Source organism: Ursus arctos, chromosome X (assembly GCF_023065955.2).
Source record: "Ursus arctos isolate Adak ecotype North America chromosome X, UrsArc2.0, whole genome shotgun sequence".
In the NCBI taxonomy this organism is placed as follows: Eukaryota; Metazoa; Chordata; class Mammalia; order Carnivora; family Ursidae; genus Ursus; species Ursus arctos.
Genome location: NC_079873.1, coordinates 79,734,095 through 79,752,046, shown reverse-complemented (window position 1 = coordinate 79,752,046; position 17,952 = coordinate 79,734,095). Strand labels below are relative to the sequence as shown.

Genomic DNA, 17,952 nt, shown 5'->3' with positions numbered 1-17,952 from the left:
TTGAACGGGGCCCAGGTCCATGTTCTTCACTTAGTGGCTGGATTTAATCCTCATGACAATCCTGATAGTATGGTATCACTGTCCTCTCTTCAGGGATGTATGTCAGTACAAAGCATGTGCTCCTGAACACAGGCACAGACAGCAAAGAAGTTGCTCCCCACACCCACTGCCAGAGCCAGGGGTGGAACCTGGCACCCTGGGCACCTTTAGCTGCTGGTGGCAGAGCTTTAACAAAGATATCAGGACACATACTGCTGAGCTGAGTAATCTCTGTTCTGCTTTTTTACCCTCCCTGTGGTAGAAAGCCAGGCTTGGTGCCTCTTTGCCTTACCTCAGGGAAGTTTGTGCCAGGGTGGGAAGTAGAAGGTGTCTGAAGCCCGTGTTTCCTCCATGCTTTGAGAAAAGTTAAGCTTGTGGAAAGGATTGGGCTTCTTGTGCCTGGTAGGGAGACGAGGGTCTCTGAGGACCCAAGAATGAGGGGAAGGAAGATTTTACTTAGACAGGGGTGAGATCAGAGATCAATATATCCTTCCAGGAGGAAACTGAGTGCTGTTCCGTATCAATGCTTAATATGGCTCCATGGATGGTCCACCAAGGCTGACATCTAGCTATGAGATAGATTGTCCTGTTTGAATTGAGGAATAGATGGCACATGGTCTGGGGGACTGAAGGTACAGAACCAGTTAGGGCAATGGTAACTCCATCCTGAGCAGTGTGGACAGATGAGTGACAATGCAGGGGCCTCTCCAACTGTGTCAGGAGGATAAATTCCATAAGTGAGACTGCGTCGTCAACGAGCATAAACATTTCATAATTTTTAATACTTACACTCTAGTTGAACTTCGAAATCTCTTTACTAATGTGTATTCCAACCCACTACAAGATGAAAGCACCTGTGCAAATGTGTGCAAACAATGGGTTTCATGGAATTTTTAATATTTGCTAATCTGATACCTTGTTAGAATGTTAGATTACATTTTTCTCTATTTCCATATAAATGGTACATTTCACATGTCCATTTCTAAATGCTCAGTTCTATGCTTACTTTATGCTTCCAAACATATATTGAAATAGTTCTTGAGTTTCAAAAGAAAACCTGGTCATTGATTTTGTATTTTTTTCATTGACTTTGTATTTATGCTGCATCCTGTTTACATTGAAACTGTGGAGACATGTGAAATCCATACACTGCTGGGGGAGAACACAGTTGTACACCTCTCTTTTTTTTAATTAATTAATTTATTTATTTATATTATGTTCAGTTAGCCACCGTATAGTACATCATTAGTTTTTGATGTAGTGTTCAATGATTCATTATTTGCATATAACACCCAGTGCTCATCACAATACGTGTCCTCCTTAATACCCATCACCCCGTTACCCCCTCTGCCCACCCCCTCCCCTCTGAAACCCCCAGTCTGTTTCCCAGGGTCCATAGTTTCTCATGGTTCATCTCCCTCTCTGATTTCTCCCCCTTCCCCTTCTCCTCCCTCCCTTCCCCTATGGTCCTCCGTGCTATTGCTTATATTCCACATATGAGTGAAACCATATGATAATTGTCTTCTCTGCTTGACTTACTGTTTACAGAGATATTTGGCAACATCTATGAGAAAAGGACATGAGTTCTTATCAGTTGCTGCACTCTAAGTCTGAACTGCAGAGTCCCGGACACATGTGCAAGTATGCTCATGATAGCATGCTTAAAAATACCAAAACAGTCCCAAGTGTACATTATTACAGAAATCTTAGAAACACTATTTTCAGAGAGAAAAATTTCAATAAGCAATACATAAACATATTACTTATATAATTAGAACTAAAAATAGATAAAGTAGTTATGTGTTTTGTTTAAGGATGTATTCACATCCCTGGATAATGGGTCTCTCTAGGGGTGTGGCATTCAGAGAGTTACACAGGGGCATCTACTTTTTGTAGTGTTTTACTTCCTACATGTTTGTCTACTGTAGTATTTACTATACCTTTTAAAAAGTCTGAAATATAACATATTTGGCATGAATAAAGCTCTAATGGGCTTTATTTCTAATTAGCATGTAATCCATCATCCATTTAGAAATGCAGAATGTGCATTCAAATACCAATGTGAATATATTCATAACCTTCAACCACAGCAAGCACTATAAAAACTATTATGGTAATGTGTTTTCTCTAGTTATCATCTACATCCAAACGTCATGGCTGAAAGCTATACTCATTTATTAGCTCACAAGTCTGTAGGTCAGAAGCCTAGTACAGCTTATTTCACTCTACCACATATCAATGAAGTGCACACATGACAAAAATATCTATTTCCAAGGAAGGCTAACAGGGTGAAGTGACTGATCTATGAGACGTGAACATCACAGAGTTATTATTTCGTGTCTGGCACTGGGACCTAAGGAGATCTCCTGTCTCTCTTACTCCAGTGTACTACCTAGCAGACACAGTATTAGGCTTTGATCTTGCCCATCAGGAGCTCAAAAGAAACACTCTTAATGTAAAACAAGAGGGTAAGATAAGGGACTAAGAAAACACAGGAGTGGGGCGGGTGGTGACTTCAGTCCCTTACCCTAAATTCCATGTGTGGGGTACAGGACTCAATTGAATAAAAATGTAATTGTCTTATTCCCTTCCCCCAACCCATCAGGGCACTCATTCCACCACATAGAAATGACACTAACTCACAGTTAAAATAGAAACATGCATGTGTTTTTCTTCTTTTCTCTACATTCTCCAGATCATGCTGCCCCTTAAATATGTTCACATCTGTTGGTCACAATCTCCTGCCTCCTCCACTGCCAGTGGGGTAAAGCTCTGCCAGATACCTAATTCTCAGCAGATCCACCCTCAGACATTGTGAGTCTCCCTTCTCTTTCCTTTCCAATGTACCACTCAGCTTCTGTCTTCCCTGGCCCACTGAGGCTGGAAGGAAAAAAGGCCAAAGTGACTGCACTGTCCCCACTGAACTGTAGGAAGGCACTAGCTACTTTCTGGTAAGCATTTTTCTGAGCCCAGTGGATCAATCCAGAAGAGCAGTGAGGTGGCAGAATCCACCTGTGGGTAAGGCTGTTTCTGGGCAGGAACTGGAAATCACAGGTTCTTTTTTTTTTTTTAATTATAACAATATTTTTTATTATATTATGTTAGTCACCATGCAGTACATCCCTGGTTTTTGATGTTCAGTCTGGCAGTTTTAGACATGGAAAGAGTTAGTCATAGAGTAAGGTGGTTCATGGTGTAGATTGTTTTTCTAAAAGAATTAATGTAAGGGCTTTAAGATCCTAAAAGAGTTAATTTAAGGCCTCCTGGCAAAGTGAGGGGAGTTGTCTTTATTGAGGGCTGGGCAAAAGGGCTTCTGAGAAATTACTCCTGCTCCCTGTGAACAGTTGGGGAAGTGGATTGGAAAGAAGACCCTTGAATGAAGTCTCTCCTCAAGGGCCCTGAGGCAAGAAGAACCTATGTTCAGCATAATCCGCCCACAGCAAGAGTAAGGATTTGTGGTAAAGCCCAGAAGGAGACAACCACATGTGGTAAAGCAGTGGTTGGACACTTTTGATGAAAGCTACAGCACTTCTCTTCCCTCCTGCTGTGCTGGCAGAAAAGAATCACAACTCACTCTTCAGTAGAAAAGGAGGAACACTAAATAAATCAGCCAGTGAACAAAGTTCTTAGGAAAAATAGCAGTAGCTCCTCCACCCGAGGCTAAACTGAAAGCCCAGAGCCTGAGGAGCAGGTCTGAATGCTAGGGTAATAAGGGAGGTTTCAGGATGAACACCATAGGTAGGTAATAATGAAGCTGCCCTGTTGCCAGGCCAACAGACATTGAACTCCTCTGGTCAGACTCCCTTTAAACCTCTGGCCCAAATCACTGTGAATTTAGACTGAGTGAGGAGGGGACAACAACCTGAAGGGTGTGTGGCCGTGGGAAGACTCCTCTTCCAACACAAAATGATGAACTTCCTGATGCTGGCAAAGTGAAGAGATCGCCCTCTTTGAGTGAAATATCCATCCATCATGATGGGTGGTTGGTTAGATATGATTCCCTATCACTGTTTCATGTCGCAGCTAGTTCTCTTTCTTCTGCTTCTCATCACCTTAGCGTCACGCATGGCCCTTCACGTTTGGAAACAACTGTGGACAACTTAACTCCAGGAGATCCAGCCTCTTTGAGATGAAAGATTCTCAAACTCTGTGGTCATCGGCAGCTCTCAGAAGAAAAGAACAAAGAACACGCTGAAAGGGAGAAGAGTATGTAGTTCATTAACATCGCCTTTTGGTACTGAATAGCGGGCTCTGGCTTTGCTCACGAAACCATGGATCTCCTCACCATTTGACATAAGACCAGAAAACATAAAGAAACAGCAAATTTATTTGTCTCTGCCTCTGCGTATTTTTGTCATTGTCTACCTAAAAGTGTCTCATTTTGTACAGGTGTTGTAAGTAACTTTTACTGTAAATACTCTTTACTGTGTGACAGGGGTTGTGTTAAGTGCTCTTCTTGCATCATCTAATCCTCACCACAGGCTCATGAGGTAGGTACCATTTTTATGCTTGCTTTACCCAAGAGGAAATGGAGGCTGGAGGATTTGTCCACAGCACAGCTAATTTTAAGTGGCAAGGCTGGGACTCATACCCAGACCCTATGACCCCCAGACACACACTCCCAATCCTTAGGATATTCCCTGGTGTGCAGAGAGTGTGATAGTTTTCTGTAATCCTTGGGGGTACAACTTGGGGACATGGGAAGATTTCTCGTGCTGCCTCAACTTGCCCTTAGCTTAACATGAACTCCTTTGGGGCTGTAGCCTGGTGCAGATTCAACACAACCAAGCCTCTTAGCATTTCATAAGTAGCCTCATGACACTTGTATAGAGCAGAGGAATCCCTTACACATCAGCAAATAATGTTTTATTTTATTTATTTTATTTTATTTTTTAGGATGTTCTTTGGAACGTGTCCCTTTGCATATTTTTTTTTACTGTAACACTGGAGGGTAAATTACTTTTAATTCTAGTATAAAAGTAAAAAGGCAAAAGTATAAATAACTACAAATAAAAATGTGTTCATGGATACACTATGAATAGATTAAATTACAACATCAGTAACACAATATATAGGGGAATAAGAAGTAAGTGTTTTTATATGTGTTTGAAATTAAGTTCTCAGCTTTATTTTTGTGAGAGTTATTGCAATGACATGGATGGAACTAGAGGGTATTACGCTAAGCGAAGTAAGTTCATCAGAGAAGGACAATTATATGATCTCACTGAGATGTGGAATTTGAGAAACAAGGCAGAGGATCATAGGGGAAGAGAGGAAAAAAATGAAACAAGTCGAAACCAGAGAGGGAGACAAACCACAAGAGACTCTTAATCTCAGGAAACAAACCAAAGGTTGCTGGAGGGGAGGGAATTGGGGTGGCTGGGTGATGGACATCGGGGAGGGTATGTGTTGTGGTGAGCGCTGTGTGTTGTGTAAGACTGATGAATCACAGACCTGTATCCCTGAAACAAATAATACATTATATGTCAATGAAAAAATAAAAATAAAATGATAAATGGATAACAACAACAACAAAACAAGGTAACAAGATGTAAGTTCTTTCAGGTTTTCTACATAGGCAATCATGTCACCTGCAAATAGGGGCAGTTTTCTTTCTTCCTCCATTTCTTCTTTACCAATTTGCATGCCTTTCATTTCATTTTCTTGCCTTCCTGCAATGGCTGGAACTTCCAGCACTAGGTTGAATAAGAGTGAAGAGAACTGACATTCTTGTCTTGCTGCCTATTTTAGGAAGACATTAAGTCTTTTACCATTAAGTACAGTCTTATCTGCACACAATTTGTCGGTATTCTGTATCAAGCGGAGGAAGTTTTCTCAATTCCTAACTAACTGAGAATTTTTATCATGAAATGGTTTGAATTTTGTCAAATGCTTTTCTTTGTCATTTGAAATAATAATATATTTTTACTTTGTGGATTACATTGGTTGATTTTTGAATGTTGAATCAGCCTTACATCTCAGGAATAAACCCCAGTTGGTCCTAGTGTGTATACAACTAGACCCCACATATTTTTAGATACTATGTTCTCAGTTTATTACTCTGTTCAAAGTATTTTATAATTCCCTTTGTGAGGTCTTCATTGATCCATGGATTATTTATAATCATGTTATTTAAATTTCAAATATAAGAGGATTTTCTGTTATTTTTCTGTTATTTATTGTTAAATTAATTCAGTTGCCAACAGTGACTGCACTCTAAAATTTTAATCCTCTTATATTTTTTGAAACTTGTTTATTTAAAAAATATGTTTGAATGTTATTTAATGTTCCATGTTCAATTGTAGATAATATTTTTTCCGCTGTTGTTGGCTGAGTAGTTCTACAAATTTCAATTAGGTCAAGTTGATAATGTTGTTCAGGTTTTTTTTTAATTGATAGATATTTCTAGAGCAGTTTTAGATTTACAGAAATAGTAAATTGAAAGTATAGAGAGTACCCATATACACCCTACCCACCCCCAAGATTCCCCTATTATTGACATCTTGCATTAGCATGGTACATTTGTTACAATTGATGAGCCAATACTAATACATTATTATTAACTAAAATCACAGTTTATGTTAGAGTTTGCTCTTTTTATTGTACATTCTATGAGTTTTAACAAATGTACGATGGCATGTATCCACCATTTCGGATACAAAATAGTTTCACTGTCCTAAAAATCCCCTGTGCTCCACCTTTTCAACTTTGCTTTCTTTCCCCTGAATCCCTGGCAACCACTGATCTCTTTACTGTCTCCATAATTTTGCCTTTTTCAGAATGTCATACAGTTGGAATCATATACTGTGGACCCTTTCCAAATTGGTTCTTATCACTTAACAATATGCATTAAAGTATTCTCCATGTCTTTTTGTGGCTTGATAGCTCATGTATTTTTATTACTGAATAATATTCCATTTATGGATGAACCACATTTTGTTTATTCATTCACCTATTGAAGGACATCTTGGTTGCTTTTATGTTTTGGCAATTATAAACTACTATAAACATTTGTGTGCAGATTTTTGTGTGCTGATAGTCAGGTTTTTATGTCTTACCTTTTTTTCTGATCTACTTGCTCTAACAATTTTTGAGAGAGGAGCATTGAAATCTACATCCATAATTGCATATTTGTCTATTTTTCTTTTCAGTGTTGTCAGGATTTGCTTTAAGCATTTGAAGCAATTTATTGGATGCAACATATTTAGGTTGTCTATGAACTTGTGATAAATTAATTCTTCTGTCATAAAAAATGTCCTTGTTTTTCTGTAATAATATTGCTTGTTCTGAAGTATACTTTGTCTGATATGAGTATAACCACTCTGCCTTTCTTGTGTTTAGTGTTTTCCTTGGAATATACTTTTCTACTCTTTGAGTTTAGCCTATATGAGTCTTTATATTGAAAGTCCATTTCTTGTAGAGAGCATATATTTGGGTCTTGCTTTTTATCTGGCCAGACGATCTAGCCTTTTAATTGGCGTGTTCATGATACTTTAATGTAATTTTCAACAGAATTTGGTTCAATTTTACTATGTTGCTCTTATTTTCTATTTGATTCTGTCTCTTTTTCACATTTTTCCTCTTTTCCTGCCATCGTTTGAATTACTTAAATATTTTTAGTATGTTATCTCCTCTACTGGCTTGTTACTACACTGTTTTATTTTTTACTAGTTTCTCTGGTGCTTACATGCTGTATTTCTAACATATTACTATCTACTTCCAAATAATAATTTAGCACTTCATTTATAAATGTTAAAAATCTTATAATAATCCTATTGCGTTTTCTTCTCCTTTATTGCATTATTTTTGTCGTATATTTTACTGGTATACACACACACACACACATATACATATGAATTCCACACTGTATTTATACTATTTTAGTTTTTAAAATAATCTTTAAAAATGTTGAAAATAGAGGGACCCCTGGTTGGCACAGTTGCTTAAATGTCTGCTTTCAGCTCAGGTCATGATCCCGGGGTCCTGGGATCGAGCCCTGTGGGGGACTCCTTGTTCAGCGGGGAGCCTGCTTCTCCCTCTGCCGGCCGTTCCCCCTGCTCGTGCTTTCTCCCTCTCTCTGACAAATAAATAAATAAAATCTTAAAAAATAAAATAAAACTATTGAAAATAGAGAAAAAATATATTTACATATATATTTGGTGCTCTTTAGTCTTTTGCACATATTCAAGGTTCTGGCATTACTTTTGTTCAGTCTTAAGTGCATTTTGAAAAATATTTCTTGTATTGCTGGTCTACAGGCAACAAAGTGTTTTAAGGCTTTGTTGAATACTCAAGTATTTGATCATTATTTTGAAGGATATTTACACAGAATATCTAATTCTAGTTTGACAGTTTGTATTTTTAGCACTTCAAATATCTTTCCATTGTACTCTGGCTTTCTATTGTACTGGGTTTTTTTTAAGGATTTTATTTATTTATTTGCCAGAGAGAGAGAGAGCCCAAGCAGGGGGAGCAGCAGACTGGGGGAGAAGCAGGCTCCCTGCTGAGCAAGGAGCCCTATGTAGGACTCCATCCCAGGACCCAAGCTAAAGGCAGACACTTAACTGACTGAGCCACCCAGGCACTCCAATCCAGTCATTATTTTAAAAGCAAGTTAGGAGATATTCTTTACCACATAATACCTATTCATATTGAAAATATATACGGATCAAAAATGTTGCAGGGATCTACTTGCCTTGTAGCTCTCCCATGAAATATTCATCTCTACAACAAATATCTATCTTCTCCCATAGCTGAAAGGTGTGTTAATTTTCTACTGGATAGCTTTTCTCTGTGTTTTTACTTCTTCATAATTTCTGTTCCCTCCTAATTTCATCTTTCTCATAAAAGATGGAGTTACTATGATGATCTCTCAAGTCTTTAGTATCAGAGACTACATTTTTTTTCCTTTGCTCCTTTCCTTGTTGGTTTTCAACATCAATTGCCTGATTATCTCCATTATGCCCAGTTTTATTCAATGTGAGAGAAGATACAGTTCCTTTGAGAAGAAACAATGGGATTAAGATTTGCCATTAAAATATCTAGAAAACAACCTAATTTTTAAATTATATTTCAGAAAATAGGTAACTACCTCCAGCTATTCCAATCATCATTTTAATGGATTTATTACTCATTTTATTAAGAGCCTGAGAGCGCTGATTCTGGAGCCCAGCGGTTTTGGCTATCTCCACATTTTGCAACTTACTAGCTATACAATCTCAGGTAATCTGTTTCACCTCCATGTGCCTCGATTCCCTCCTATATAAAGTGGAGACGTTGGTGGTATAGCCCTCACAAGTTTCTTTTGGGGAATAAACTGATTAGCACCTATAAATAGCTTAGAACACTGTCTGGAATATGGTGCACACTAAAAGTATGAACACTGTTATTATTACCATTATTTTCTGCATATTCCAAATAAACATGATGACATGTATTCAGAATTGTTTTAATGGCAGTAAGATGGAAGTATACAAAGCATTAAAATAACAAACCTCACATAGAAGTAAATAACAGAAAAATGATTTTTAATCACACAATCATTCCCAAGTCCCATCAGTGATGAATTCCCTTGTGTTTTTTCTATTTGTAATATGTACATTCCCATATATATTTATATACCTTGCTTTCTTGATTATTAGATTACAACATCTGTAACATACACCATTGATTCAAATACTTTTTGAGATAAAAATAAAACCCATCACATAAAATCTACACATCTATTCTGTGATGTATCCCAATGTGAGAAATGTTGACAGATTTTTCAAAATAGAACCTAATATAGAATAAGACAATTTAGGTCATGTTATATATGCATTGCCAGGATCTCTGACATTTTGATGTATTTCTTCGCAGTCTTTTTCTAGGCATGTTTGTATCAATATAATTGTATTTCTACTCCACTACTAGTGGTTCTTCAGTCTCTTATTGTGCTTTAAAATCTTTCAGGGGAGCATAATAATAATGTATGTTTGGGGGCCCAGTTGAAAATATGTTTGATTCATGGAATCTGGGGAAAGCATGTCTATGCCTGCATTATTAGCAAAAGAGACAGGAGGTTCTGAAGCAAGAAGTCTGTGTGGCATGCTTCAAAAATCACTGGTGCATTCTGACAAGGACTCCCCCACTAGACCAAAACTTTAGTCAGGCTCCTCTGAGCCTTCTTTCTCCTAGGCCTTGTCCTGCAAAGCTGTTTTAACAAGGAATTCTGGTTAGCAAAGTGATCAAGAATCCCCCCCCACCCTTAATATTAAATTAAGCTTGATACCTAATCACGTTGCTCTTTCCCCACCTTGAAGCCTAGTCAAACTATTCTTCATAATTTTCCATCCTCTCTCTCACCCTTCCCATTGGCTGTAAATTCCCAGCTGTCCTTGTATTTAGAATTGAGTTCACTCTCTCCCCTGTATGCAATAGGCTTGATCCCTATTGCAATAATCTTAAGTCTTCCTTGCTATTTTTAACAAGTATCTGATGCAAATTTTCTTTTACAATATGATGCAAAAATTTTGTTCATGTTTTAAATTGCTGTGTCATCCTGCCCCTGCTACAATCCTTGAGAAATGCAAGTCTTTGCCTTTAGAGAAATGATGTGAATGAAAAGAATGAAATTCTTTAGTCAAGAGTAGAACTGGGTTGGGGGTTGAGGATCTCCAGAGTCATAATGGCCACATTAAACATTTATTTAAGACATGCCAGGATTTCTACTCCTGACTAGGACAAAGTAACAAAGATTGGAATTACCTTCCAATCTGAAGCAACTAGAAAACTGGATAAAATCTATGAACTAACTCTTCTCAAAATAGTGGACATTGGGCAACAAGATCTGTGATCCCTGAGAGGCTGGGAACAAATGTTATTCTTATGATTGCCTACTTCCTAGAGAAAGTTCTCAGGCCACAGTGCAAGGAGTGGGAATCCAGGAAGAGCCCAGTGGTATTCCATACATCAAGATAAGAAGTTAGGAACTAGGGAGGCCAAGGCTGCTAGAGTTTGCAGGGCAGAGTATCAAAAAGAAAAGAGCTCACAGAGAGAGAATTTCGATGATCTGCTCAGCATCCTCTTTGAATAATTATCTGAGGAATCTATGGCCGAACAACACTGAACGCACCCTGTCTCATCTGAATAGTTATCTGAGTACTGATTATTTAATGCCTGTGAGAAAACTACCCCACACCAAGGAAAGAACCACCCCAAAATGATTGAAGGGAACAACTTAAGTTCACACATGTTTAGGAGTAGTGTATGTTCCTAATAGCCAGACTTGAAGACCTCATAATTCGTGGGACATCAGATAGAGTACTCAGAAGGATTTTTTCCTCATTAGTGGAGTACAATTAACTTTAAACACTACTCTGGTCCAGCCTTACGAAGATTGGAATCAAGAACCTAAAATATCAAACTGTTTACATGTAATTTAACTGTGTCCCAGAATAAAAACCAATATATTTACGGGGATCCAAAAATATCTAGCACTCAAAAGTTAAAATTAACAATGTCTGGCATCCAAACAATTCCTAGCCCTGCAAAGAAGCAGGAAAATCTAATCCACCATGAAGAGAAAAATCAATCGAAACTGACTAAGATATTAAGAAGATGGTAAAATTAGACAAGGAAATGAAAAGAGATATTATAACTGAATTGCGTATGTTCAAGGAGCTGTGGGGTGCCTGGATGGCTCAGCTGGTTAAGCATCTGCATTTGGGCTCAGGTCATGATCTCAGGGTCCTGGGATCGAGCCCCACGTGGGGATCCCTGCTTAGCAGGGAATCTGCTTCTCTCTCTTCCCCTGCGTCCACCTCGTGCTCATGCTCTCTCTCTCAAATAAAATACTTTTTTAAAAATAATAAAATAAAATAAAATATTTATTATATCAAGCACCATACTAGAAACTGAGCTCCAGAGTGATTAAGACAAAATCATTGGCGTAAAAGGGCACAGGCTTGCATAGAAATGATCATGCCTACCTTATTTAATAACTTATAATTATTATATACTTAATAGATTCACGATAATGCATTACTTTAATAGGATATTTGGAAAGATAAAAAGCAGTACTAGTTTATAGATATATATTGATTGTTTAATGCAGTCTGATTTGGGAAATACTATATTTTGGAAAGGTAAATTCATTGTATTATCAAATAAGCAAGGTAATTTAGATCACAGTTTGTAAAATGCTGTAATCATTGTTAGTGTTTCTCTATGCCTATGTTGTCATAACTCAGATGCATCAGAATCACCTGAGGAACTGTCAAAACAGAAGTTCCTGATCAGGTGATTCAAGAGGTGATAATGGGGGTTGAAAGTGGGAAGGGCACGCAAGTGTCAGCATTTTTAACATTTTCCCTACGTAATTATGATGCAAGTAAGGGGTCTGTGTTTACATAAACACTGGTGTACAAAAGGTCTTTTAAAAGAAATTACAGATATTGGGGGTGCCTGGGTGGCTCAGTTAAGTGACCAACTCTTGGTTTCAGCTCAGGTCATATCTCATGGTCCTGAGATCAAGCCCCACATCGGGCTCCATGCTAAGTGCGGAGTCTGCCCGAGATTCCCTCCCCCTCTACCTCTCCTCCTGGCTCGGTCTCACTCTCTAAAATAAATAAATAAAATCATTAAAAAAAAGAAATTACAGATTTTGGGTTAGAGACTTTTCTTGCCATGTTCCTCTGGAAATTAAAAGTAATACTTTCCAAGTAATTACTTCCCTTAGTACACTTAATTAAGGACAGTCAGGAAGAATATTAAGATGGGCTCCTAACTCCATTATAGTTAACCAATCAAAATGAATAATTGAGTATCTGCTATGCCAGGGACTACACTAGAAACTGAGCTCCAAGATGATTAAGACAAAATTATTGTCCTAAAAAGAGCATACACTCACATAAAAATTATAATGCCAAATATTTAATATAGTTTTTAAGAACTTACAAAGCAATTTCATGTCTCAGGTGTGGAAGGAATAAAAATGGGAGTGTTTCAGTTTTAAAATGTGTCCCCCTAATGTAATTTGGACATTTTCTGGGTAAGTCTGTTAAACTGGTTGGGTAGGCCTGCCCAGACTCTTTTGCGATAATCCCCCCAAAGGGTAAAAACACTGGCAAAACAAAGCTTTCAGCCCATTTGTGTTTGGGCGGTTTCAAGTAGTGTAATTCTAGACACACCTTGGTGAGACATCTAGATAGTATCTCCTGAGCCAGGCCCCAGTGCATTCATGTCTGAGTTCTCTGAAGAGGAGGAGCACAAAAATAATACAAAAAAGGGCTATTTTGTTAAGAATCAACAAAAGTCCAAGAACCATGGGAATGGTTACTCACTTGGATAAATATAACTTTAAAGGGGGGAGAAAGACTTCTCCAGACTGCTATAGGAGTCAAAGGGGTGGGGTTTAGCTCACAAGGAACTCAAGAGAAATCAGTGGGCTTTTGTTACCTCGAGGGCTCACATCAGCAATGGAAACAGAATCAGAACCCAGAAGGTTAAGTATGCCTAACTGACATGGTCCTAATCAGGGGGAAAGTACTGCAAATATCAGAGAAATGCCATCCATTTTTGCCCTTTGGACTTGGGAGCATAGGTGAAAACTCCCCTTAGTCCTTCCCAAGTACCTGATAAGAGTTGCATAGTAGGCAGCCCAACCCAGTTCTACACCTCATCTATTCCACTCAGCTGCCCTGTAAGGCAAGCATTATTCCCCATCTCACAGAAGAGATTGACTCTTAAAAGAAATGTATCTGTAATAAAGGGAGGGTTTATTCTTCCAGTTAAAACTGGGAAATTCAAGTTTGTTGAGCCAGTATTATACACCTGTACTATTTTTGGACTCCTTGAAAAATTGTTTTTGCTTCTAAAACTCCAGATAATAAAAGGAAAAAAGTCACATATTATCCAACTACAGAGAAACATGACCCAATGAACACCCTGAGACGTACGATTTCTGATACGAGGGGAGTAGTGTCATATAACATATACATATGCTTTTAAAGGAGACAATAATAAATGTACAGATTGTTTTTTAACTGCTTTATTAACTTTACACATTTTCATGCAATTGGGTGACTCTACTGTTGACAGAAACTTAGACTGGGTGCCAAGGCAATCTTCATTTGGAATCTGGTAACACAGAACCCACTTGACACATGGAAATTACATAAGGTTCACAGCAAACGGATCAGTAAAGGCATATCAGGAAAATGCAAGGAAAAAGAAAACAGTGTGAATCACAGTATTAATCTCATGGAAAATGGCAGGAGTCAAGGCATAAGGCAAAATTCATCATGATGGTCATGGTGATTAGAGAGCTCCCCCATCAGGATACGCAGACAATTCCTCAGCTGCAGCTCCCTAAGTTTTCTCCTGATTTCTCTCATCTCCTCCATGAACATTTCCATATCATCTCCATCTCCACCCATCCCATCATTGGCCTGCCTATTGGGTATGGCCCATCGGAAATTAGGAGCAAGTCGGCGAGCCTGTCCCCGTCTATTATTTCCTGCAGGTTGGTGGCCTTCTCCCCCTCCCAAAGGGCGGTCTTCCTCTCCATTCTGCATGGGCTGCTCCATTTCTTCGTCTTCCTGGTGGATATTTGCCATGAGATTTTTTTTTCCTGGTTGTTTTTCTTTGAACACAAGTAAGACAAAGGCAAGGAGAGAGACTGGATGCTTCGTGCACTGACCAGCAGGATTCAGAGCTCTGATATCTAAGGTTTTATAAATTTTATTTTTTTTTCCCACCTTAGGAGCTTCAGGCGTCCTCTAGGGGGCCTCCGAATCGAGCCCCTCCCTCCAGCTCCCTCCTTTTCCCTCCCTCCCCCAAAGCCCACCATTTTTCCTTTCCCAGGATTCTTTCCCCGCGCTCCGCAGGCACCAAAATGGAGGATGGGGGGCAGAGGGTGGGGGGCCGGGGATGGGGTAAATAGGAGGGGGTCTCAAACTGGGCTCTGCACCCATCCCCCACACTGTCCCCCGCACCGACCTGGGCCTATCCTTGCTGTCTCCTCCTTCTGCCGATTCTCGCCGTAAGTGCGCCGCTGCGACACTTGACACCTACACCGCAGACCTGCAGAGGGCCGGCGTGGAGGGAGCGGAGACTGTTGAGAAGCGCTTGGCGCCGACCGGCCACCACCTGGTCCCTTCCGGGTCCCGGGCCCCCCTGCCACCCCCCATCTGCATCTCCCGCCCTCACCCCTAGCCTCCCCCCGACCCTGCCCCGGAGGTACACCATTTTACTGTACGAACTCGGGGGTGATTTCCAATCGCTCTTAGTTGCTCTGCTGCCCTCCCGGGCGCCCCAGAACCCCCACCCCAGGGGGCCACTACTGATGTTCCCAAGAATGCCGGGTGTGGAGAAAGCTGGCCGGGACCCGCTGCGCTGATCTCCTGCGCGGGCCTCCGGGGCAGGCCGACCGCTGCCGCCCTGGCCCCGGCGCACGGGCCCCGGAGCCCTTACCTGCTCCTCTTGCCTCGGGCCCGATGCCAGCCCGCCAGGCGCAGGGCAGCGGGGAGCCGGGTACCCAGACGGGAATGACGACTGCACCGAAGGCTGCGTCGCTCTGCAGCTTCAGATCACGTGAGGGCCCCGCGTCACCAACGCGCTTGCCCCCCAACTCCAGCGGCTTGTGCGGTGGGAGTGCCCGCCCCCACCCCTGGCCTCACGCACACACGCAGGCAAACCCCTCCGCCTCTTTCTGCGCTCAGCCCCAGCGCGCACCGCCCTGTCACTCAGCTCGGTCCTCTCCAATTTGGGGGCCGACTAGTGCCTGACCTCCCTGCGGTTGGAGTTTACCCTTCTCTGGTTACCCGGGAGGGTCTGCAACACCCTCCACCCCTCCCACTCCCGCCCCGGCCTTGAGTTTGGCCTGTTCTGCTTTCTCTCCCCTTTTCGCTGGCCGCACCCCCTCTTTCCCCCACCCACCCTCAAGTGCACTGCAACCATTGCCACTGCGCCCCCTGAATTCAGATCCCCAGGAAATTTAGAATGAGGTCTGGGGTGGGGTGGGAGCAGGGGACTCGTCAGGCCAGGAGACAGAGTGAATTCTTCCAAAGAATTCTCTTTTATTTCCTTTTTTTAAAACAAAAATCAGCATCCCTCAAAAAATTAAAAATTGCGAGATTTCACTTTTGAAAGAAACGATTCATCTTGAGGGATGAAAGCCTCATTTTTTCATTATATTCACCTGTATCACACAGAAAATATTTTCTGAGTTCCACACAACATTAACATCCCTTTTGAAACATACTAGCAGGTTTCAAATTTCTATTTTGAAAAAAGAGGCATCTTTATGTTCACAGTTGGTATTTTCAAAATGCTCTTTAAAGTGAATATTTAGGGAGATGTCCAACTGTCAGATATTAGCCATTTAATGTAAATTTGTGATGTTTTTTGATACCATAGTCTTTGGAGAAAAGGAGCCTTTTTTACTCCCTGCTTTCCTTTACAAACTTTCCAAACCACCCCTAAAAATATCTTCTTAGAATGATCAGAAGTATTCAATATGCAGAAGTTAGTTCCACAGACATCTGCCTTTTGATATAAATGTTTGAAAAAATATTAGAAATAAACAGGGGGTTATGATCTCACTTATATGTGGAATTTAAGAAACAAGGCAGAGGATCATAGGGGAAGAGAAGGGAAAATGAAACAAGACAAAACCAGAGAGGGAGACAAACCATAAGAGACGCTTAATCTTAGGAAACAAACCGAGGGTTGATGGAGGGGAGGGGGTGGGGGAATAGGGTAACTGGGTGATGGACACTGGGGAGGGTATGTATTGTAATGAGCACTGGGTATTATAGAAGACTGATGAATCACAAACCTGTACGCCTCAAACAAATAGTACATTATATGTTAACTAATTGAATTTGAATTTTAAAAAAAGAAATAAGCAGGGGGTATATGAGGCAACTAAACTCGAGACTGAAATTCACCTTGAGTGTAAATGTTCCTTTCTCCACCTTGAAGTAACTTAACAAATTTTATCACAGTTAGAAAACAGATGTCTTTAGGAAAGCAGCATTTATTATTTAAAAAAAATTATTTAGTAGGTGTTGGTTGTGATAAAGGAAGCAAAAAAGTTACATGCACTGAGACAAGACAGGCTAGACAAATGTTTACTGCCCCTGGTTTTGGTTCCAAACTCCTGTGTAATCTCCTACTCTGTTAAAGTAGCTGGGACATGGAATAAAGGAGGAATATACACCTAGTGCATACATAGTTTGAGGTTTTTATGCTTTGGAGATGTTTTGATATATAGCTTGTGAAAAAATAAAATTCAACCAAGTAAATTTGAAGATTTCATTGGCTTGTTAAATGATCCATGAATCAGGAAGCATCCCATCTAGCAAGCAGAGGGGAGCTCCAATAGGCTACAGAAAAGGAAAGGTTTTGAAGGGCACGACAAGGAAGTCCTAAACAGAAAAAGAAGGATTATTTCACCTGAAGTCACCTTCATTTGGGGACAAATGGGTCTTAATACATGAATTACTTGATTTTACTTTGAAGAAATGAAGAGGGTCCATGTGACAGGTTTACCTTATTGGTGCTGACCAGAAAATTCCTGACTGACTGGTTAAAGGTTAAATTCCTAGGGGTTCAAAACTGCAGTTAGGTTAGGTATTAACTCTTGGTTTACTACTGACTGGGGCCTTAACCTAAGCGATGCCATTTGGGGCCTGTGGTTCTCTTTTTCACAAGTTCCAAAAGCTCAAATTACATAATCACCCCAAAATTGTCTTTTAAAGGAATAGTGATTCCTGGATTGTTTCACAGTTCACAACTCTTCATACAGATAGTTCTATTATTGACATTGGCTGAAAGGATGCTGATTGAAAGCGTGAGCTGTGGTATCAGACATGTCTGGGTTTGAATCATACCTGCTACTTATTTCAAGTGTGGCTTTGTATCAATTAC

The 17,952-nt window shown here is 40.2% G+C and overlaps 1 protein-coding gene across 2 annotated transcripts; it reads right to left on the bottom strand.

Annotated features, from left to right (window-relative positions):
• Positions 1 to 14,052: 14,052 nt before the first annotated feature.
• BEX3 (brain expressed X-linked 3) lies at positions 14,053 to 15,736 on the bottom strand. Of its 2 annotated transcripts, none has more exons than XM_026489492.4 (3): positions 15,493 to 15,736; positions 15,019 to 15,102; positions 14,053 to 14,618 (listed from the first exon to the last, which is right to left on the bottom strand). In XM_026489492.4, exon 3 carries the CDS (start codon positions 14,604 to 14,606, stop codon positions 14,298 to 14,300), a length of 309 nt encoding a protein of 102 aa, XP_026345277.1. In that variant the 5' UTR covers positions 14,607 to 14,618; positions 15,019 to 15,102; positions 15,493 to 15,736; the 3' UTR covers positions 14,053 to 14,297. The 2 variants fall into 2 exon arrangements, with proteins under 2 accessions (XP_026345277.1, XP_026345275.1); XM_026489490.4 differs by having other exon boundaries at positions 14,053 to 14,662; positions 15,493 to 15,723.
• Between the last annotated feature and the right edge of the window lie 2,216 nt (positions 15,737 to 17,952).